At 41.8% G+C, this 24,355-nt stretch overlaps 2 protein-coding genes across 2 annotated transcripts; one reads left to right on the forward strand and one right to left on the reverse strand.

Annotated features, from left to right (window-relative positions):
- The first annotated feature begins 363 nt into the window (after window positions 1-363).
- On the forward strand, window positions 364-2,833 carry LOC115266174 (mucin-2-like). Its single transcript, XM_062843764.1, has 2 exons — window positions 364-1,170; window positions 1,229-2,833. The coding sequence occupies exons 1-2, from the start codon at window positions 364-366 to the stop codon at window positions 2,831-2,833; spliced, it is 2,412 nt and encodes an 803-aa protein (XP_062699748.1).
- A 1,103-nt stretch (window positions 2,834-3,936) lies between these two features.
- Window positions 3,937-16,096, reverse strand: LOC109420062 (arf-GAP domain and FG repeat-containing protein 1; the record flags this gene model as incomplete). The annotated part of the gene is given in 5 exon segments (XM_062843765.1): window positions 3,937-4,229; window positions 4,309-4,521; window positions 9,059-9,697; window positions 15,001-15,731; window positions 15,908-16,096. Coding segments are annotated over 5 exon segments (2,065 nt in total), but the record flags the coding sequence as incomplete, so codon positions are not given.
- Between the last annotated feature and the right edge of the window lie 8,259 nt (window positions 16,097-24,355).

Consider the following 24,355-nt stretch of genomic DNA (forward strand, 5'->3'; position numbering starts at 1 on the left):
GAATCCGTTCACCCCGCAAAATCCCCGTTCCACGACGGAACATATGGTCCTAACGAACCGGATCGCCGCCGATCCTGTGCCGTGAGAAGCTGCAGCCGCATCTGTGTTGTCGTCCATCAGCCGATGGGACAATACCGTCCGATTGTTGTCGCCGAAAGTAAACAGTATTTCTACCGAGAGAAATGCTGTCGTTCCCGCCTCAATAGCTCGACCCGAAATCACAGACAAACCGACTTTTCCGTGACATGCATTGGCGAAGTTGGTTTTTCCGAAAAATGTGAAGTGTTGTGACAGTAAAAGTCCGATTTGAAATCCATTCCGAAAGTGAGTCACGCGCGTGTGAAGTGATTTCCACTACGAAAAATGGCCGATGTTGCACGACTGTTCGCCCAACGCAACCTCGTCGAGGAGGAATTGAGAAAGCTAAAGAGGAAGATTTGTGAAGATGGTGTTCTTCAGCCGAGTTTGGCACGAAGAATGCTATACGAAAAACAACTCCAGTGCTACTACAGGGAGTATCGACGAGTGTGTTTCGAGCTTTTGTCCACGCTTCCACCCGAGAGGCACGATGAGCTCGACAAGGATGCCTCGCATTTTGAGGAGATTTACACGGATGCATGTGTACTGGTGGAAAAGTTGTTCTATTCCTTCCCGTCTACCGGTAACATGCATCAAAACGACAGAACATCATCCAGCTGCTTCACTGCGACGACTGCGCCACGCTGGCGTACCCCTCCGATCCGAAGCCGATCAACGAGTTCAACGACGGAACACCCCGTTCCGATTCTCGCTGAGACCGAAACGCCACGCACATCATTTCCAAACAAAATCAAGGTGAGTACGATTGTTGCCGACTCACTCCAGCACGAGAAGCCGTCACACGATGAAGATTCCACGAAGAACATCAATCCACCGACGAGCCAGAAGTATTCACGTGTCGGCAACGAGCCGACCGAGTTTGTCAACAGCAAGACGGAAGACTCGAAGACGATGACGATCCCGATGCCAACCGAACTCGGTCCGATACTGATGCCGTTTCGCCCACCTCCTGGATTCCATCCGATGTCTAAGCGGAACCCGATGCCAACCGGAATGCCTCCGGTGTCCCAGTGCCCGACTGGTGCCTCTCCGGTACCACAGCCGCTCCAGAGTACGACCGGTTCTCAACCGGTATCCCAGCCGCCCTCATCAACGACCGGTTCCCGTGCCGGTATTTCATTCGCTCCAGTCCAAGTCCGACACTCTTCCGACATGGAAGCAGTCCCGATGCGTGACCGGATCTTGTCCGGTGCTCCAGATCCCGTACGTGGCCGAATCCGTTCCGACGTCGAAGCTTCCAACCCCGATGACCGGATTGCATCCGGTGCAAGAGCAGTACCCGTGTGCTGACGAACCAAATCCAAAGCGACCCGATGTAACCGGAATTCCTCCGAAGTTGAAGCCGTTCCTGTTGACAGCTGAAGCTTCACCGGTGACTACGCCGGCTCTGATGTCCATCGGTGCCAGCCCGGTGAAGAAGCCAACCACTACGTCTTTCGACGCCCGTTCGGCGACCAAACCGACCATGATGTCCGCCGGTTCCCCTCCGGTGAACAAAACGATCTCGCCGTCCGCTGCAGCCAGTCTAGTGGACATTTCCACCCCGATGGCCGTCGGTTCCCATCCGATGGTTAAGCCGACCACGATGTCCGTTGGAACCAGTCCAGCGTGCAGTTCCGCTCAGAGGTCCGCCGGTACTAGTCCGGTGGTCATGCCGATCCCGATGTCCACTGGAACCAGTTCAGTGGGCAGCTCCGACCTGAAGTTCACCGATGCCAATTCGGTGATCAAGTCCGCCCTGATGGCCGTCAGTTCCCTTCCGATGGTCAAGCCAACACCGATGTCCGCTGGAGGCAGTCCAGTGGGCAATTCCGCCCAGAGGTCCATCGGTACCAGTCCGGTGGTCACGCCGATCCCGATGTTCACTGGAACCAATCCAGTGGGCAACTCCGCTCTGAGGTTCACCGACGCCCGTTCGGTGATCAATTACGACCAGAGGTCCATCGGTACCAGTCCGGTGATCAAGCCAACCCTGAGGTCCGCCGGTGCCCTTCCGGTGGTCAATTCCGCCCCGATGTCTGTCGGTCCCTTTCCGGCAGTCAAACCGACCTTGCCGCCCATCGAAGCCAATCCGCCTCCAAAGTCCACTGGAACGAGTCCAGTGGTGAAGCCGACCGTGATATCCACCGGAGCCAAACCGGAAGCCAAACCCTTCAACGACTCAGCCGGTCTCTGTCCGTTAGCCAAGCCATCCCCGAAGCCCAACGATCTCCGTTCGGTGACCCAGTCAAACCCGACGTCATCCAGCACTGTTGCAGTGAACCCGCCGGCCCCAACAATGAAGATCAACGAGACAAATCGAACGAAGAAGCGAACCCCACCGATAGCCGGAACCCGTCCGGCACGCAATCGAGTCCAGAGCAGGACACATCAAGTGCAAACCCCGAAGACAACAGAAATCCGCCCGGCAACAAGTTGTGCCCTCATGCCCTCTGGAATCCGTCCGATCACGAGAACATCAACGAGGAAGCAGTGGATCGTGGTGGCCCTGAAGTTCGGTCAACCACCACTGGATCCACTACCGGTCAACGCGACTGGTGTTTTCGAACAGCTTCATTCCGACACGCGGCCGAGGAAACCACCAGATGTACCTCCGAAGCAAATCCGACCCAGTGAAGCCATTGTGGAGCGTGTGTCCCGAACGCGTCCACCCAAAGACCTGATCAAGAGGCTGGTCAGCATTCTCCCACCTATTCTGGCCGGGGAGTATGTTCGCGCCAACGCAAAGTGGTAACCATAAATGTGTTAGTCCCAATTTTCTTTACAACATGCCACGTCATCCATCTGCCGATTCAACCATCTCTTCCCGCCGAACGATGACATGATTGATCATGCCCGAAACCATCAACCGTCCTCGTGATCTATGTGCCAGCAGCAACCATCATCGTCAACGCCCGAACCAATCAGCATCTTGTATGCAAGGAATTTTCCTCCATCTCCAAAGCCGTCACCGTTGTGCATCCATCTCCTTCCATCTCATTCAGTGTGTTGAGTACGCTCGACACCGCCACCGCAAAAGAGTGAACTTTCAACCTCCGACCGAAACAGTTCGCGATCAACCGACCGAAGTTATTAGATTCGACCCCGACGTTCCGAACCCGAAACAACGAAATACAGTATCTTTAGTTAAGTTTAGTTAAGTGAAAAGCCGTCTTTTTCTTGTGCCAGTGGAAGCAAGGGTCTTACAGTCCACCCTTGAATCGAACTACCGGTCCCGAATCCGTTCACCCCGCAAAATCCCCGTTCCACGACGGAACAGGGGTAGCTGCGGCAGCTGGTATCTCGAAGTCATCACTAACGGGCGTACAGCGAATTAAAGGAAGAGAAAGATTGAGGTTTTACTGGGTCGATTTTCCAAATCCACATAGCTCAAAGAACCATCTCTCGAGTGTCTGATATAAGTTATCCTCGTTCTATAAAAATGCATTCAATCTCCGAGGAAACGAAATTGAGATGTAATTAACTAGTCAATATTAGCATACAACATTAATACACTAGGTTCTGTTATTTTACGATGTAGCTCTGACTCCAATCTTATCTGATAAATAGATAGGTTCGATTCCCGGTCGGTCTAAAAACTTTTTGTAATAGAAATTTCCCTGAGTTTCTGGGACAAAAAGTATCTTCGTGCTCGTCACACAATATACACATGCAAAATAGTCATTGACCGAAAAGGTTTCGGTTGATAATTTGTGGAAATGCTCATAGAACGCTGAGCTGAGAAGCAGGCTCCAAATAGGAATGTAACGACAAAAAGCAGAAAATGTAACCAGTTGTTTCGACACCGCTCGGCCGCTACATCTTCTCTTATGCACAGATTAGAAAAGTTCAACTTACCATGAACGGATTACCAAAATGCCCGAAGTGATTCGCCGAAGCTGTCGCAGTGCCATTAAATTGTGGCCCAACGGCAGTCGGATGATGGAAGGCATTGGTGAACCCGACTCCGTTCGTCACGTTTCCGTTCTGCAGCAGATGCGGATGCACGAATCCGTTCTGGTATGGCGACGTTGCGTAGAAACCATTGCTCGATGGCGGCGTCGTTCCCGGTATGGTCCAGCTCAGCGTTGGCGTCTGTTGTGCTGGCTGTTGGAACGGATTTGCTGTCTTGAAGGGGTTCGCACTGGATACTGTAAAAGGCAAAGCAAACAAAATATAATTAGTACCTTAGTGTCTCTTGGACGTTGCTCTTCCGTCCGACACACATACCCTGATGGACATCGTTAGCATGGTTTCCATTAATTAGCCCACTACTCGCCGTGCTACTGGATGTGCCGTTGGTGTTGTTATTGTTTGTTTCATGTTCGAACTTAATTTCCCGGAACTGGTCATCCAGATCTTTGAGGGCTGCGTACCTATCTACGGACGGCGTCGCTGAGCTGAGTGCTGTGGAGGATTTTGCACTGCCGGATATCGGAAGACCTGTAAGAAATAAACAGCACATGGTTTTGAAAGATGCAAAGTAGATACTGAGGGTAGATACATTTTTGAAATTCTAAAAAGGCAAAACTTGTAGCATTAAACATACTACAGCTTTTTAAAAAGAATCAGTAAACCAAATAGGCTGTGAATAAGTAGATAAGAACTCATAATAGAAACCATTCTAGTCGGATTTTAGAAAACCTACAGAAACCTTATGTTTGAATATGAATATTATTGATTTATGTATGTGAAACATTCACCTTCGTTGACTAGTACCGTCAGTGTACCAGTAACCGCTCATGACCCAATTATAGCCGCTCACTGTTGCAAAAATCAAGTTTACACACATAAATACTGTCTTTTCGGTGCTAATATTCTTGGACAATATAAATTAGACGAGAGCAAAGCCATTTTATGCAATATTTATCGGATAACATAAATTTTCTGCTATTCTGCTATTCTGCTATTCTGCTATTATCAACGCATCCCCTGGCTTTCGCCCATCTGCGTTGTCTTTTCACTAGGCAATACGTCTACCAATTGATGTTTATGGGCTTGCCGGACCAAGTCATGTAGGTAAGCCAAACACCCCACCTACAACTGTTGGGTAGGCACCATTGTCCCGCCCACTGGTCTTTTACAGCTAGTTGTAGGTGCATGTGTGCGTGTAAGTATTGGAGTGTGTGTGTCAGTGTTGGTGTATTGTAGGCGCCAACTCGTTCTAATCCACTCTGATAGCTAACACCCTATTGAACCATTACCCTTAAATTTCGCAATCTATGAAATAGAATGAGTTAAACGCCTGTAAAAAACAGTCAGTTAAATCAAACAAGGAATATTAGTATTAAAGCGAAGATACAACGAAGCAACGCCCCGAACCTCGAGAGCACAAACCCCAAGAACCAAATGACAGGCAGCGCCGATAAGTCGATCGACTGGCCACCATCAGTGAATAACCAATCGAGTAAACCCCCCAGCACAAACTGCCACCAGCTCTCCCGACCTGCGCCCAACAAATCCGAGGCACAGCCCAGCCTTAGCTTCACCTTAAAACCAAAATCTAGATTACAGAGCACAATACTTCCCAAGTAACCACGCAGCTCGAGCCGCAAATCACGCACAACACGGCACAAATAAGACAAACACTACCACGCCCGTACAACCGAAACCGACCTAGAGTAGAGAAGGGTCTCTTTCCACTCCAACCCGGACTCAACTGCACCCACAGGGCAGCGCACCTCACCCACACCGCACTCATTCATGCATCACTGTCCGAGCCGCACGGTGACCTGGGTTGAGTCTATCTGCATGACCTCGCCCAACCCGTAACGCAGAGTTTAAATCCCTCTCTTGCATTACAAAGTACTCCCTCTTCCCAAAAATCTGTGCGTGGTATAAATGAGATCTTAAGGCTGAAGAAATCGTCAAAAATACAACCGCCAACACTGAGCACTCAATGATGTCGGCCTTATCAACGACGACCCCCTCAGTCCCAAACCCAATTATCCCACACTACCCAAGTAACCACCCTGCTGAAGCCGTAAGCACCGCACGCACAAAGCACACACACACCGACACGCACCACCCCACACAAACCACCAAGGCCGAACAAAAGCGGAGAGCGGTGCCACCCAATGAGAGTATAATGGAGGTGTGGAAGAGATGCTTTGTGTGCGTGAGATCCGTGTTTGGTGCAAAACATGTCACTACTACAAGCAAAGCGAGCTCCCATAAGAACGCGTGTCAAATAGTGACGTCACTATTTGTGTTTACATTTTTCTTTGCTTACTAATACATAGCCATCTCTTCTTCTTCCTCACCTGTAATATACTCTCATTGGGTGCCACCACTGCTGAATCACGACTTTTTCAGTATAATTCAGCAATCGTAGATCCATTCCTCGACCCTACTCAGCCCTAACGGTCCATAGCAATGCCTGTCAATATATGCGCCTCACACATGCAACCCCTACACCCTAACAGTATGGTCACTTGGGTATCCCTGGGTTTTGACATGATGGTCAGGGAACACAGCCATCAAAACGTTCCACACTTTATCAGGGCTTACGACCTGTAGACATGATGATTTCTCAATAGTTTCAAGCTCTTTCGGACCTTCCGCTATTGGAGACCATCATGGCTAGCGGTGTTATTTATCGGATAACATAAATTTTAAAAACAAAACAATGAAAGTTTTTGAGCGGCTATTGGGCCCAAAAAAGCTGTAGGTAATTTCATGTGTTCCAATAACCGCTCACGCAAAAAAACACGTCAAAATCGTAAAATCTGCCGATTTTAGTACACAGTGTGTTTAACCCCTATTATGCACTCCTACGGAAAAGGAAAAAATAATTGTTGGAATTAGGACCACTTTGGTCTCACACCTAATGTAATAAAATCATACTTTTATGAAAAGTTCTACATAAGTCTTGATTTGTATCTGATTGTACTTAGATTGAACTAACATAAAATGGAAAAAAACATTACAAATTGGCTCAACAGTCATTCAACAGATGATGTTTTTCTGCGCAACTGGCCTTAGATGAGCGGAATCTGGTACCCTGATGGTATCTATATTATATGTTGATAAGCAACTACTACATATTGAATAAATACTAATTAATTCACTATAATACAAATGTGTTGAACTAACATTAAAAGTTAAAAAACACAATAATAAAGAATAAAAAAAAACTATAATACAAAATCAATAAAATTTGGCGATTACAATTAAGTTGATTAAAGATTGAAATTAAGGTCTTTTGAAAACTTTTTGTTTTTATTTTATCTGTTTTGTGGGTTTACTGTATTGTGGCAGCATATTATGAATATGGGGTAGCAAGCCACTTGAGCAGTCGCCGGTATTTTGGGCACTTTTCGTTATAACTCAGTCAATTTCAAACCAATTGACTTGGAATTTTTAACAAGGCTAGATACGTTCCAAAAATTAAGTTAATTGGTTCAAAATTGACTGAGTTATAGCAGAAAAGGGCCTAAAATAGGAGCCCTGCCGAGATGGTTTCACTTCCCTACGTGAAAAAAATATGTTTTTGCGAGGAACCTTTTTTTCTACGCTTCTGGGCGGCTACTGATAAACTGAGGGTACTTCCAGCTTAATACCGATCGTTTTCACGGAAAAGTGTTGTGAAGTATGTTGGCATTTTATCAAAAATAAAAATAAATAAATAAATAAAATAAAACAATTAAAGTTGGGATTCACTACGAGATTCTGGTAGGATTAAGATAGGTCTATTAAGAGATGACGTGTTATTTTTGCAATCTTCACTATTTTTCTAACAATTGGCACCGCGATTTTGGGGATGTGATTTTGGTTTCCATCCTAGTGTTGCCTAAAAAACTATCATATTATGTACTGCAAGTGAGCAAACAAAATGATCTTAATTTCAACAATAACCGTTTTTTCAATGTCCGTCACGTCCGTCCATCACAAATCATTTGGGTCGTTTTACAGAAATGTGTAATACATTGTGTATGTGTTGATTTGTTAACCTGCGAGTTTTGAAATAGTGGTGGAATTTCACCAGAACCTGTAAATGATTTGGGAACATGAAAAATGAGTTCACCAAATCTAAAAGAATAAATTAAAAAATTCATCCTATTAAATCACCATGCAAACAAGGATAACATATACATAACATAATAACCTATAACTGAAAAACTAACTATAAAAAATCTACTAAATATCTAAACAGTATGAAACACTTCAACTATGACATAAACGGCTGGCATAACATATGAAGTCTTCACAACGTACTAAGCTACCATTGAAAAAGCTAAATAATGTTTCGAGAGAAATCATGCATGAAAGCATAAATCAGCACTAAACATATTCACAAAAGTCAAAACGGCAATCAAATCGCACAAACGATGCAGTTAAATGCAAATCAAATCTACAGAACACGCCTCTGGGGAGAGATACATTGACAGCGAGCAGACATCAGGGTAAATAGAGGAGCTGATGAACAAAGCAATAAAACAACCTGCCAACAACGGCACACACTGGGGCAGAATCAGACTTTGAACGTGGAATAAATCCGTTGAAAGTTGTGATTGTTGAAATCAATATATCTGCCTGTTTTTGTATTAAGCAGTGAAGTAGAAATACGACTACTTTAATATTTTTAAATTTGCTGGATCCGATTGCGCTCAAGGCCATTTTTTAATAAGTGAAAATTTCGTTTTATTGCCAACAAAGTTTGGCAAAGCAACAAATTATTAATGGAAATCAATCCGTGTTATAAGCTAGTTAGAAAAATATTACTCAAATTTTATTCATGGCTGCTAAGCGTCTGGAATGAATCAATTTCATTGCATTTTCTGAAATATTATCCAAAGAATCATTTGTTGTTGAAGACACCGCATGTGAATGATGTCAACATCCAAACGAGTTACAAGTTAATTCGGTTTATTCCACCTCTTTCCGATCCTGCACCAGTGTGCAACAGTGCAGAGCAAATGCAATAACGCAAGTGGATTGGAAACACAAACAGCCACTCAACGACGACGACACCACTTACTCCATCGATTCTGATTCGAGCTGTGATGATGCGGTTGCTGGTGCTGTTGATTCTGCAGGTGTGGTTGTGGTGATGGTTGGTGCTGATGAGATCTTATTAAACTAGTTGATGACGGTTTACTTTGGCAATTGCCGCTCAAGCTGCCCATACTGCCGCCAAATATGGCCGGTGGATCGTGGGGTGGCCACTGATTGAACTGTTGCCACAGATTCCATTGGACGTTACCACTATAGCTGTTGTTGGTGGCGCTGTTGGCAGCGGAGGTAAAGTTAAGACTACTACTGCCACCAGTACCACTTGTTCCAGGCTGGTAGTTTTGAAAGTAGCTATAACCGTTCGTTCGTTGGACACCGGGTCCAGCACAGAACGGACCAGCTGCTCCTCCTACAGCCGGGTGGAAATCACCAAATGCCGTAAACTGATTGCCATTCAAGTTCGAGAGATCAGCAGTGCCACTCACGCCCCCACCATTGCCTATTAAGTTGTTGGCACTATTGTTATTATTCAGCAGACTGTAGTTGTTGGTGAATATGTCGTTATTTATGCTGTTGACACTGGTGGTACTGCTGCTGCTATTTGTCGTGCTGCTATCAATGCTATTGCTATTGCTGAAGAATGATCCACTACCACTCATGTTTCCTAATTGTTTGCAATGACGGTGTGTAGCGGTTGCATTATTTCCAATATGGTGAGCGTTTTGGAAGAAAATAAAGACAGAGATAAGCAAATGGTAATATGCAGTTTTGATCGTTGTATATTTTTGTCTTCGAAGTCGTTGGTTTGAATGGTTTTGTGTGATAAGAAATTTTGTTTCTTTGAGTTAAGCAACTTCGCATAGCAATTCAAGTTTTTCAAGACAGCTATCCTAGAAGCTTAAATTTTATGTATGTCCTCAATATTCCCAGCTATTATTGATGCATGTTTGATGTTTAATTTATACAGTATGATAGGTATACATAATAAAAGGATCTGTTATGATATGCATAATACAAGAGCAATAAGAACCTAAATCTCTTATCACATTTTTAAGCCTAACCCTCGAGCGATCGCGCTGTTGTCTTTTCTACAACACGTTGAAAAAATTTAGCTTTTTGTACTCAGCATTAGCGTGGTGCTGACGGTGATCGACAACCGCGCGAGCTACGGAAGGTTAAAATCCAAACAATAGATCACATATCTCTTTTTGGATAAGCTCGTTGATGTTGTGAGACGCACATTCTGTTTGTTAGTTTTTCATCTCTGTTCTGCCCCATTCACTGATCCCGACATCCTGAGATCCCCTATATCGCTTCCCTATGGAATGGCTAAGGTAGAACCCATGATGGTACTCCAGGAGAAATCCTACGTATGTGGACTCTCTGGAGGTATCCCAGTTGGAACTCCTGGAGAAATCATAGGATGAATTTATTTAGAAATCTCTGGTCGAATTCCTGTATGAACTTGCAAAAATCTCAGGTGGAACCCCTGGATAAATCTTAGGTAGAATCTCTGGAAAAATCCCAGATAGGAATCCTGAATGAATCATAGGTTAAACTCCTGGCGGAATCAGAGGTCTAACTCTTGGAGAGTTCTGAGATAGAACTGCTGGAAGATACTAAAGTGAAGCTCCTGGAGAAACTTCACTACTAGTGAAATTCCTGGGAAGATTCAAAAGTGGAACTCCTCGAGAAATCATAGAAAAAACTACTGTAGAATTTTAGCTGGAACTCCTACAGAAATATCAAATGGAACTCTTGGAGAAATTCCAGATGGAATCCCCTAAGGAGTTTTAAGTGTTATTCCTGGAAAATCCGAGGTGAAGTTCCCGGCCGAATCATAGGTGAAATTCCTGGAAGAGTCTAAAAAAGAAGCCCCGGATAAATTCCTGGTGGAACTCCTAGATGAATGTCATATAGAAATCTTAGAGGAATCTTAGGTAGAACTCCTGAAGAAATCCCAAGTGAAACTCCTGGAGAATCCCATGTGAAATTTCTGGAGAAATCCCACATGATAATTTTGAAGATATATCAGCTAGAACTCCTTAAAGACAGACTTATTAGAATCCCAAAATGGCCGCAACAATGGCCGACTTTGATACCTACTCACGATTTAGAAAGCACAAATCTCTTCATAAACGAAACCAGCCCACCTGGACCTAATCTTTTTTTTTTAGCTTATTACAAGTGAGCAAGAACACAATAATAAAATGTACTGTTGTTTGAAGCTTGCTTCTTGAGATTTGTGCGTCTGAAGTTCTGATGCACTGTTGAAGCGGGATTTCAAGACGTTTGTCCTTAAGAAATCGCAGGAGAAATCTTAGCTGAAACTCACACAGGAAACTCAAGAGAATCTCTTGGAGCAATCTCAGATTAAACAATTACATGGAACTCAAATGGAACTCTTGGAGGAAAATCAGGTGGAAATCTTTGAGAAACACATGTGGTACCTACTTCTGAAGGAATCTCAGGTGGACGTCTTGGAAGAATCTAAGACGAAACTATTAGCGAGATCTCAGGTTGAACTCCTGATGAAATCACAGGTAGAAATCTTGAAGAAACTCCAGGTGAAACTCTTGGAAGACGGTTTAAAATGAGAAAAAAAAACTTCATTCCTGTTGAAATTCCTGGAACAAGATATTTCTAAAAAATCTTAGGTAGAACTACTAGATAATTCAAGGGTGGAACTCCTGGAGAAATTACAGGCACAACTTCTGACGGAATCCCAGCTAGAGCCCTAGGAAGCGCAACACGATTTTTTGGAGAAATTCCAGGTGGAACCTATGAAGGAATTTTCGGTGCAATTGCTGAAGAAATCCCAGTTGGAACTTCTGGATGAATCATAAAAGAAATGCTTGGAAGAGTCTCAGATAGAAATCATGGAGGAATTTCAGGTGAAATTTCTTCAAGAATCTTAAGTGCACTCCAGTAGAACTCCTAAAATAAGCTGCTAGAGAAATCATAGGCGGAACTCCTGGAAGAATGCCAAATTGTAAACCTGGAGAAAGCCCAGGTGCAAACTCAGCCAGGGTTAAAAATCGTTAACAGATCAGGCTAACGTATTCGTTTCGCTTACAACATAGACATCACACCAAAAGATTATTGTTTTACCTCCAGGAAAAAAATTAGAATCCATTTAAAATCCGGACGCAGATAATCACTTATATATCAGAGATGGAATAACAAACATAAAAGGTTAAGCCCTTAAAACAAAGATATTTTTTGTAGTTTCATAGAAAAACATAATTAAAATTATTTAATTTAATTTTTCATACATTTTCTCATTTTTTCCGTGTTAACTTCCTTAAAAATCTTCACAATGGTAGTAAATTTCAGCATCAACCCCTTCGGCGTATTTGTCATCACAATCGTGTCATCTCTGTAGTGGCGTGAGACCCTCTACCAGTCTGGTTAGGATTCCAAAGAAACTTTGTGAGTTTTTTCGTTAATAAACTATGAATCCGTGATGATATCACTGAACATAGTAGCTCAAACCACTACAGAGATGTCTCGTGTGTATTTTTGAATAGCAGCACCCGATTCTTGAGGCTATCATCCTTGTACACATTTGGTGTCATTATCGTGATGTGAGAAAACGATGCTCAGAGCTCGAACTTCCTGCCAAATCTTGGAATTCCAAACAGATTAATCCATGAACATAAACTTCAATCTTCCTCTTAGTTCCCCCTTCTTAGTTCCTTCAGAGATTTTGTCGATGTTCTTTTGAGATTTGTGAGAGTTGTGCGCAGGATTTTTTTTCCAGGGGTTTCCCTATATGCTTCAACAGTTTTTCGCTGGATTCTTTCGAAATGTATCCAAAGCTCTTTCTGGAATTTTCCTTACTAGCTTTCTGGGATAGCTTTCCAACGATTTCTCTCGAGATTATTGCAAGATTCTTGCAGAAACTATTTCAGGCATTTCTTCCAGAGATGTTTCCGATATTTTTCTAGGAATCCATCGTGGGATTTCACTCCTAATTTGTCCAGAGGTTTCTCTTGAAGGTTTTCAGAGTTCCTCCATGAATTACTTTAACATGTATTCCCGGGTTTAATTCCAGAACTTTGATCTGAGATGTCCCAGTTTTTCCCAGAATTCCTTTCAAAGTACCTCTCGAGATTTTTCCATTAAGTCTTGCAGAGTTTCTTGCAAGATTTCACATGGACTTCTTGATATTTCTTACAGGGAATTTCGTAAAAGTTATACTAAGTAACATATAAAAAAATCTTGATAAAATCTGTGCAAGATCTCAAGAGCAACTAGGTATTCAAGAAATCTCAGATGGAGCACCTAGAAAAATTTCCGTGAGTTATTCTGGGAAGAGTTCTGAGATTTCGCATGAGGATCACTGAAATGCTGTAAACAACTTCGAGGAAAAGCCACGAAAAGCTTTGACAGAAACTACGGGAAGACCTCCATGACAGCAATCCCAAAGGCAATCCGGAGAAAAACTTAGGAGAATGACCAGGGAAACTTAGAAACATCCCGGACGGGACTCTAAAAGACAGACCGGAAGCAAACTCCTTTCCTGAGTGAACCGGGAGACACTGCAAGAGAAATCTCAAGAAGATAATCAAAAGAAATTTCGCGAGAACCTTGGAGATATCCTGGCAAAAACTCCAGTAGAAATCCCGGGAGAAACTCTAGAAGAAAGCTTGCGGAAATTTTGAAAATTTCTTGAAGAAATAACAGGTAAAACTTCAGAAGAAATACCGAAATGAACTCCCACAGAAAAACATCTTAAGAAATCATTGGAGGAGTTCTAGTAGAAACCTCAGGGATCACTCCTACACACATTCTGGGATAAATCCCGGGAAGATCTCCTGGAAAGTCCCAAGAGAAACACCGGAAGGACTTGCAATAAGCTTTCAAGAGAAATCTGAGTAATATTCTAAGAGAAACTCTTGTTGAGATCTCGCAAAAAATCCTGGAACAAATTCCACGAAAATTTCTATGGGGAAAACGCAGGAGGAACTCCGGCAAATCCCCACGAAAGACTCTGGGGGCAATGCCGGAAAAATCTATGGAAGAAATTTTGAAAATAAATTTTGTAGGGTTCTTATAAAAGAATTCCAGTAGAAATAGTTCGGAATCCTGGAAGCTTTTCAAAGTTCGTAAAAATGTCTGTAAGAATCAGGAAGACTCCGGGAATAGTTCAAAGAGGTGTAACAAGAAATACTATACGGGAAAAAATACGGAATGACTTGTGGGAAATCCAGGAAGGCCCTCCAAGAGGTATTTCTGAAGAAGTACCAATAAGAAACTATCAGAGTAAATAATTATTTAACCGGTGTAAAATTACCCTGAGTATTTACGTTATTCCCTGAGAATTCCAAAATGTTCTCTGTTAAATAAAATTCTCTGGACTCTAAAACAAAGTACGTGCTGGTAGGTAAAATTGAATTAGACATGATTCATCTAAAAAGTGTCACAAATTGTGGAGATGATTTCGACGCTCTACAGCGAACCCAGCATACAAAAGGGTACCAAAGCCGGAGGACTACAGTGGAAAGTGCATGATGCAAAAACGCCGCATAGCAACCTCACAATGTTGATGTTCGCAAGAAATCCGAATGGTACAAGACGTCGTGGAGCACAACGTACAAATGTCCCAATTGCAGAGCCGGCCTTCTGATACCATTCTTCCATTTATGTAAAGATGTTGCACTAAATAAATGAGATGAAATGATCGTGCCTGGAAATTTACCAACAACTTCGACACGTTGATTAAAGATACATTCTATGAAGAAAACGATCACTGCTGATGATAAACGCTAGATCTTATGATACAACAACAGCAATGATGGTACTATTTTTGTGTTATTAGATTCACTTATGGATCTAATAAACTTCTCATGAATAATGGTTAAAATCGTCTCGTAAAGAAGACTTGCTGGAATTTTCCCCGAAAATCACCCACCAAAAAAACAAATTCAAGTTTCAATTTCACCCCATTCCCCCCATACTCACCGGCCGCATTGTAAATGGTGTTGTGCTCAAAGTCGGCAAAGTTCTCGATTTCGCCATTCGGTTGCCCGTTGCCGTTCTGGTTCTGGTGATACCCATTGGTTAGATTCCCATTTTCATTGAATCCATTGCTTAGTTTGTGATTGCCGCTATTTTTCAACCCGTTACTGGCGGTGGTCGCACCACCATTCACACTGACAATGTTTGCATTGCTAAAGTCTGCCACAAAGTCCGAGTCGGGTGTGAACTTGTTGGCGTTGTTGTTGCTGTTGCTGCTGTTGGTGTGACCGTTGCTGGCACTGGTCAATAGACCATTTTTCTGACTTCGCTCGAATGCGTTTCCGTTTACGGTGCCATTCAATCGCTGATGATGATGACTCGAGTGTTTCTGTGGCGTAGGTGGCAAGATTTTGGGAGGGTCACTGAAAAAATTACTGTCGTCTGGGGTGAACTGCTGCTGAAACTTAAGATTTGTACTGGAACCGGTGACTGATGACGCCTGGCTGCTGTTTCCGTTCAGGCCACTGCTAGAGTTTGAATTTGTTCGGCTAAGTCGTAGAGACGTGGGCGGAGTCAGTGTGATAGTTTTCAGTGGCACTAGATTTTCGGCACCGTTCCTACTGCTAAGATTACTACTACTGGTGCTGATACCATTGCTAGCAGACAACGATGTTGTTGAGCTGGTGGTGTTTGATGGCAGGGATTTCAGAGGACTAGCAGGTTCCAAATAATACCTGCAAGTAAAAGATATCATACAAATTTGATAATGACAAGAAAATGATAAGCCAGTTCATGAGACACATTTTTTACACATTATATCTTAAATCCACAATGAGTAATAGTAAATACTGGAATTTTCAACAGTTCCTCTTCAACATCAACAATATCAACCTTATAGTGATTCACTAACCTCTTCCGTTCGTATTTGTCGATCATGAAATCTCGATGTTCCTGTTTGATGGCTCGCTTGGGATCCCACAGCCCCAGCCACGTTCGGCTGCATGTGTCGTTGCCATTCTGTCGCACAAAGTCGATTTCCTCCTGTGTGAATGTGGCCATCGAGATGGATTTGACGCGATGTGGTGGAGTCAGCCCTCGTCTGAAAACGTATAGAAGGAGAAAAAGAAAACAAGACGGCATGATAAAACAATTAGAAGTCTAATTGGGTTACGACGACGGCTAAATGATGGAGTAAGTTTGTTCAAGCATGCATTAGTCACGCATACGTAAATGTGCCCTGAAGGCGAGACACAAACAAATACAACTTTTGTCGTTAAAGATATGTAGATGAGTAATTACAAAGTTAAACTTTTCTCATCTAGGTAAAATTTGATTCAGGGGAATCATGGGCTTAAGCAATTGATTTTAATTTGAATAACCGAGAAGTTAACGATATCAGGTATAAATGTTTGAGGAAACATTTTTATCCAATTTCACAAATCAGAACATGTGTTACCAGGTGTTACCCACGACGACGGTATTTATAAACAATGGAGAAATTTTACAGGTGACTATTCGAAGAAAATCTAAAATAGATTTATAAAGGAACGCTTTAAGTTTTTCTTTTTCTCAGGGGTTTTCAGATCGTGCACCGCGGTGCGCTTGGTACACTGCGAAGCCTTGACAAGTGTACCGCGGCAGTTCCTAAATTTTGCCGTCATTACAAAAGTCAAAGTCAAGGCTTCCAATGCTATGAATGTCCGTCCACAGCATCAAACAACCTACAAGGAATGTATCTTCAACAATTTCGCTAAAAATCTTGGAATTGAAACTAGTAGTACCGTTTACCCCAGTTGGTTTGAACAACACCTTAGGCAAACCAATGGGGTTCGTTTTTAATTTGAAGCTCTGGTAGCCCTGGCATTTACAAATTATTTGCTGGTAACCTTTTTGCTGTTTTGATTTGATTCGGCGTTCTGTTTCTTCCCGTTCCATGAGCAGAATGACGTTTGAATCATTTTTAGTTTGAACGATGTACAGATTAGCGGGTGTCAAATTAAAAAGTGTTCAGATTAGAAGCGGTTAAACCAACGGTGGTTAGACGGCATTGCATATTAGGACATGAGATGGGATCTCACTCAGTTTTCCAGCAATTCCATTGAAATGTGTTAATTATTTCAAACTAGCTGTCCCGACAAACTTCGTCTTGCCAAGCTGTGGTGGTTTGGCAATTGTTGAGATCATCGCAGCAACGCAATCTAGATTGATTTCATTTCGATCGTGTTGATTTTCTTCCCCGGTCATAAAAGATCAGTATTTTCCATTTTTTTTACTTTTTAAGGTGATTTTCGTAACTTTTTCTACATATAAACACAGCCACCATGAATACGAATCAAACCGTGCAATAATCATGCTGATCGGTTCATCCGTTCGTGAGTTTTGTTGCCTCAAAGGAATTTCAAACTCATTTTTATATATATAGATGAATCTTCTTCGGATCTCATGATTTGGCCAGAAAACCCTGAAGAAGTTGTCAGAAATATTCAAAAGTTCTGAAAGTGAAGCTTCCAAGGGTCTTGTAAGTGTTTTTGGCATAGATTTCATCAGAAATCCTGCAATTTTAATGGGAAAAACAAAAGCAGAGGGCAAGCAGGAGTACGTCGAGGTTATATGAATCCGCCAAAACCTCTTTAATGTGGCAAGAATTTCAAAATGAGCCTGTTCAGGACATTCTATGTTGAACAAAACAACTGTGCCACTAGAACGAAACTTCATCATGTAATAAAAAAAACAAAATGCAGGTTACATTGCACTCTTTGAACAATAATGACCAGATGCACCGCGTAGAGATTTATTTCCAAACCGGGAGCTAAAACGTCTGGAAACCCCTGTATCAGCTAATTGGCAATGCATACAAATATTACTGTATCGGTTGAAAGCGTTTCAGCAGCGTTTTATGTATTTCAGAAACTCCGAAGAGTTTCAAGGGCGTATCAAGCGCGTTCCAGGGAGATTCAGCGGGTTTCAGAGGGTTGAAGTACATTTTAAGAGAGGAGTTTCTAGTTTGTTTCAGGAAGTGTTTTAGGTGATTCCATAGGGTTTCAAAAGCAGTTTCATGGAAGTTCCTGGGAGTTTCAGGGGATTTCAGAGGAAACAAACCATCATCGTTTATAGGAAAAACTCAAAAGCAGTTTTCTCGCTGAAATCTCATCCAATGTTAAAACAAATTTATCATTGCACTCTGGCCACCATCTGGATAACAGTGAAATAATTTTCAATAACGGTTTTGTTACTTAGATGAAGAGAACTGCTTTTGAATATTTGATGATTGCTGATGACTGAATGATGGTTATTTGAGCCTTCAAAGGGATGTCAGTTCTGGGGGCACCAGAGGGATTTCAGAGAGTCTCAGGGGTTACAGATTCATTTCAGAGGGTTAATGGAGAATGAGGGTACTTTAATAAAACTCTAATGAAACTCCATAAGGAAGGACCCCATGAGCATCCTTGAAACCCTTTTAAACTTCCTTGATTTTGTTTTCTAGTAAAACTAAAACATCAATATTTTAAAATAGTTTGAACGATTGTGCAGCTTTCGTCCGCAGCGAGACAAGATTTATTATTATTTTTTATTGGGAAATCTCCATAATGTTGCACTGTTTATATTGAGTAATAATAATTAAAATTTGATTCATAATATGTTTTATGAACCAGAAACTGTTTCACTTTTTCTAGAATTCATAAATTGGCTTATCACCCAAAATAGTTTGATGACAATATTGTGTTATTAGGAAAAACTTATACCAAGAACCAGGATGAATGAGGCACACAACAGATACGAAGCAGCCTAATAATAGTGTGGATAAACGTTGATCAAACACATGCGTTGGACTTTACCCTTCCACTAACAACACCTCTATATTCCCTTGACACCTAGGCCGAAGAGCACGTAGAGCAACTTTCACATGTTTCTAACTAAACATTCTGTCGCATCCCCCAGCTGTCGTAAGGACGTGGCCAGGACAGCTCTCAACCGTTGGAGGATTGCTTCAATCTTGCCTAAGCCCTCAAGTGCACAGGGTCAAATATTTGACAACGAAAGAATTCAAGAATCTTCATCTGTTTGATACTAATAAAAATTCGAACGAGTCAAACAAGATGTTTGAGCATTGGTTTCTTTTTTGGACAAATATTTGACCCTGTGTACTGGGATTTTAAGAGTCAGAGATTTATGCATATTTATGCATTGATTCGGACTGGAAGGATGCAACCTTCATAACAACATTCATATTTTGAAAAATAAAAACAATAAGCATTATTTTTGTTCCATTAAAAGATAAAAATTAACACTCATCCACATATTCTGAAAGCTCAATATAAAAAATTGTGTATCATATAAATGTCAAAAATTAACATATTATGCACTGCCTTTGTTTAACTTTAAATCACAAATTCAATTGCAGTCTTTAAACATAAAAAAACGCATATCCTTCTACCCTTTTATTCCATGTGCCAAATTTCCACCTTCAAGGTCACAATGTAAAACTTTTCCCGCAGCCCAATAATGATAACGTTTGCCAACCATCACAAGAGAAGAATTACACACTCCTAAAAGTTGATTAAAAGTTTAAATTGCAAGAATAACTTATTCACAAAAGAGTCGACAAGAGTGCTTCAAGCGGTTTGTTGATTTTACAAGCTATGGCAAAAGATGTTCTTACCACCCCCCATCCATTGTGTATCTGTGTGGAAAAGCAGACAGCAGGTTAAATATTATAATATACAGTGCAAACGGACGGAAGTGGTCCAACGAACGGCTGCTAGCTGGAAAGGAACGACAGGAAGCACTTTATGCTCAGTAACTTGAAAACAACGGCCAACGGGGAAGAAACCAGAAGAGTGACTTTTGCTCTGAAGATAATGAGCCTCAACAACGCTGAAGATGACGCTTTTTGGAGAATGGGGCAGAAAGGTGACATAGTTTTTAGCACAAAGGTGTTATTTTTCGTTGAAAGTGTTTTTTTACGGAATTGGGTTAGCATCCACTAGGTATGCACATCACAATTTTTAAGATGTATTTAGCTGAAATCTAATCTAATTATGTACATCTCTATGTACAGGGGATGGCCAAAATGTTTGGGATAGGCATCTTTTTTTTCTCTCGCCAAAAAGTTCAACATGCTTTAACTTTTCATAGAGTGCATCAAAAAATCTCAAATTTTGACTGTTTGCCAACCTATTATATGTGCATCATTGGTACAAATTTGGGCTCGATTGATCAATCTTTCGCAAAGTTAAAACCGTTCAGGTTAAACACTATTTTTTAAACAACTCATTTTTGAGCTGTCATATCTCGGAAACCAGTGAACCGAATTGAATGAAATTTTGAACGTACACTAACAATATACAAATGCTTCACAAACTATTAAAACATAGATACTTTTTGAACGTTGAAAAAAGTTATCATAGATTGACATTTTTTGGATTTTTCTCGAAAAAATGTGATTTTTTTAAGTCAATGTCAATAAATTTTAGTGTTGATGTCCAAAGATTTTCCACTTCTGTTCTCAAGTTATCTTTAATCAGATATATTAGAGCCTATTTAGATTAAAGGAAGAACACATTTAGTAATTTTTGTGTGGTACTGTAAATTTGGTTTATTTTCCTCTATATGGGTAAAAATTTCAACCCGCTATAACTTAATTCGTCGTGAGAAAATATTACATTTTATAACGTTGTATTAAGTATCAATATATTGTTAATAAACGTTAAAAAATTCATTCATTTCGGTTCACTGGTTTCCGAGATATGACAGCTCAAAAATGAGTTGTCTAAAAAATAGTGTTTTACCCGAACGGTTCTCACTTCGCGAAAAATTATTCAATCGAGCCCAATCATGCACATATAACAGGTTGATAAACAGTCAAAATTTGAGATTTTTTGATGCACTCTATGAAAAGTTACAGCATGTTGAATTTTTTTGTGGAAGAAAAAAAGTTGCCTATCCCAAACATTTTGGCCACCCCCTGTACAAGGAAGAGAGGAACAAATGAGAAAAAGAGCTTAATAATAGTTTATTGTGATATTGAGATTAAAATGTGATATTGATTGATATAAGTGGTTCATTCATTTCATTTATTTAGTTCAACATCAAATTCATGATAATACTGAATAAACAATTTGCCGCCATAATACTCGATTTGCAGCTACACAGCTCTCCAACGTCGGCCACGCCCAAAGCTCGTCAGATCACGCTCCACCTGATCCGCCCATCGTGCTCTCTGCGCTCCACGGCTTCTTGTACCAACCGCATGGTGAGCGAACACCAATTTTGCAGGGGTGTTGTCCGGCATTCTTGCAACATGCCCTGCCCACCGTATCCGTCCAGCTTTAGCCACTTCCAGTACGTTGGCGTTGGGTTCACCGTAGAGTGCAACGAGCTCATGGTTCATCCTTCTCCGCCACACACCGTTCTCCTGCACGCCGCCGAAGATAGTCCTTAGCACGCGTCGCTCGAAAACTCCGAGTGCTTGCAGGTCTTCCTCGAGCATCGTCCATTTCTCGTGTCCGTAGAGAACTACCGGTCTTATTAGCGTCTTGTACATGGTACATTTGGAGCGGGGTGAATCATTTTTGACCGCAGTCTCTTCTGGAGCCCGTAGTTGGCACGATTTCCACTGATGATGCGCCTTCGTCAGTGAAGAGAATTGTCAGACAAAAGAGGCACAAAACAAGCAACAAAGAGGGCGCGGCGATTACTCTTTATCCCAACTGGTAACAGATAATGACATGATCTCGACATTTTTTGTTGCAGACAGAACGGAAGCTGAATTTGTTGCGCACTTTTCAACTCGTGAATAATCAATTATTGTTAACTCAAAGTCGAAACTGTCTAATGATAGATTTTCAGCAGAGTTGCAGTGTTTACCGACTCGAAGTTACCGTTCAAAAATCACAATACAAGGCCTAAAAATCTCTAAACTCGTGGTGTACGATGTTTATCCTATTATTTTCAAGTTGGGACAAACTTATGTCGCATTGGGTGGATTGTCGCAACAAATACAGGTTGCGACATTGTCATTATTGTTGCACTATGGTTGAATTTTGATTCACTGGCCTTCGTATTTCACAGCTCACGTTATTGTCAGCCGTTAGCAAGGATCCGAGGTAGACGAATTCTTTTACCACCTCGAAAATATCTCCGTCTATCGTAACATCGCTGCCAAGGCTTGTCCTGTCTCGCTCAGTCCCAGCATGTACTTTGTCTTAGCCGCATTCACCACCAGTCCGATCTTTACCGCTTCACGTTTTAGGGGGGTGTACAGTTCTGCCATCGTTCCAAATGTTTTAGCAATAATATCCATATGATCCGCAAAACAAAATAATATCTTAATTTACTCCTGGAACATCGTCATCATCATATTCAGATCTTTGAAGATCTTACTAACAGCAGCGAGCTATTCGTTTGATCTTGAAATATCAAATTTAGATATTGTGCAGATGCTCCAGATATTATTTTCAGATCTTTTATCTCTTATATGAATCAAACGAATGTCACGTTTTGATCATCAGTACTTCACCTCTACACGGGAGACATACCCATTAAAAGTGTGAAACCACGAAAAGTATAACTGAAACACGAAAAGCAAAGTTTGACATCACCCAAAACAATTTGAAATCTGAAACTCAAAACATTCCAAGCAAAATTTCAACAAACAATAAAGTGAACTGGATTCTATGGTTTTTGATTCACAGGTCGATCGCACGTTAACTTTTTCTCAATTAAAAGTTTCCTAGCTCAAACTCTACAATTCCCTGTTGCCTAGCCCAATGTTCTCAACGGAATGCTCAACTATTCCTGGGTGCTACTTTCACTCCTGCAGCTAATTAGTGCATAATTCCGAGTAAAACTATGCGATAACATACTATCATCACCACTTCAGTTTGAACGACTGAAATTTATAATCACTCTTTCATAACCTGCATAATCTACTCCTCAATGTTTTTGTATGCCCAGTTCCCGACAATGCCAGAACGATAACTTTCCTGCAGACAGAACTAGTGTGCCGGTAAAATGTCTTCATTAGGACCTTTGGGACTGCATACCTCAAAACTGCATTTGAAAGTCCAACCACGAACCTACTAACTATAAATCGGCAAATTCATTTCGAACCATATGCTTTGCCACCCATAAAAACGATTATGACCAGGGTGCGCTTTCACGAAACTTTAGTTTGCTGCATTCCTCTCCTGTATCGCCTACAAGGCGAAAAGTTCCGCATCTGCTGGTGCTGCAAAGCTAGAGCATCCATTTGGCTCCCACACGCTCCATGGGGATTGTGTGCAGTTATGCAGTTGTTCCTCGTTACGATGCAGCAGCCAACCCAGAGCACAGATGAAGGTTTTCGTCGACGGAAAAATTTCTTCTTCCATTTTTACCTGCCTGCCGTAGGTACGTTTGACTTGGCTCGATGAAACCAACCAATTGAATGGCAAATGCAAATTACAGCAAATCGCACACGCCTTCGCAAATGGTTTCGATGTAGGAAAACCTACCCACATGTCTGGAAGTGCCATACATTTTCTGGGGATTATGGATTTTATTTTTCGATTCTCATGCAACTGAACAAAGCATTTATTTTCCTATGAAATTTGATTAGATTGAATGGTATATAAATTACTACTGTTCTCTTTGAGCACCGTCTAATACAGTAAAAAAAGTTTTTCTTATTGGCATAACGTCCCGATTGGAATAAAGCCTGCTTCTCAATTCAGTGTTTAGAGATTCCTTTACCAATCCTTATTTTACATGTAGATATCGTGTGGCAGGCGCGAACATTTCTTTGTAAGACCGGAACCTTGTGAACGCGGTAAATGCTTTTTTAGTAAGCATGGAATGACAAACTCGCGTATCATGCCTCGCGTATGTGCGCTTGTCAACAGCGACCAGCGACGATACACTCAATAATTGATCAAACAAGCCGAACATTTGCTCGACATAATGCGAATACACGGTGATTCGATAAGGAGCGTTCAACGCAGCTCTGGTCGTCACAGTCACAAGTTCTTACCTCATACTTTCAAGGGCTAATCCAAGACAAAAACTTGACTTTGCTTGGCTGGTCGTACATCCCGGCACAGTTGCACGACCGTGTTGTCCCGTGCAACTGTTCATCAAGGAGGTGCGGCTCAAACAACGTCTGTTCAACTCGGACGTCATGAAACGCCAGAAATGAACGCGCATTTTCGTGCGCGGAGAATGTTGCTACGTCATTCCGTTCAAAAGATATACAGGGTGTTAGGTTCCTGAGTGCAAACTTTTTAAAGGGTGGTAGAGGACCATAAATGGAGAAAAAAAAATGTTCTACGCATATGGTCAAATCTCAACCGTTACGTAGTTATTGAACTTCCCATGTTTT

This window comes from Aedes albopictus, unplaced genomic scaffold (assembly GCF_035046485.1).
Source record: "Aedes albopictus strain Foshan unplaced genomic scaffold, AalbF5 HiC_scaffold_514, whole genome shotgun sequence".
NCBI lineage: Eukaryota > Metazoa > Arthropoda > Insecta > Diptera > Culicidae > Aedes > Aedes albopictus.

What these genes read in the sequence shown, in the direction of transcription:
- LOC115266174 (XM_062843764.1), top strand. Translation starts at nt 364, where the DNA reads ATGGCCGATGTTGCACGACTGTTCGCCCAACGCAACCTCGTCGAGGAG. An exon ending in GTACGACCGGTTCTCAACCG is followed by an intron (nt 1,171 to 1,228) that starts GTATCCCAGCCG and finishes CATTCGCTCCAG; the next exon opens with TCCAAGTCCGACACTCTTCC.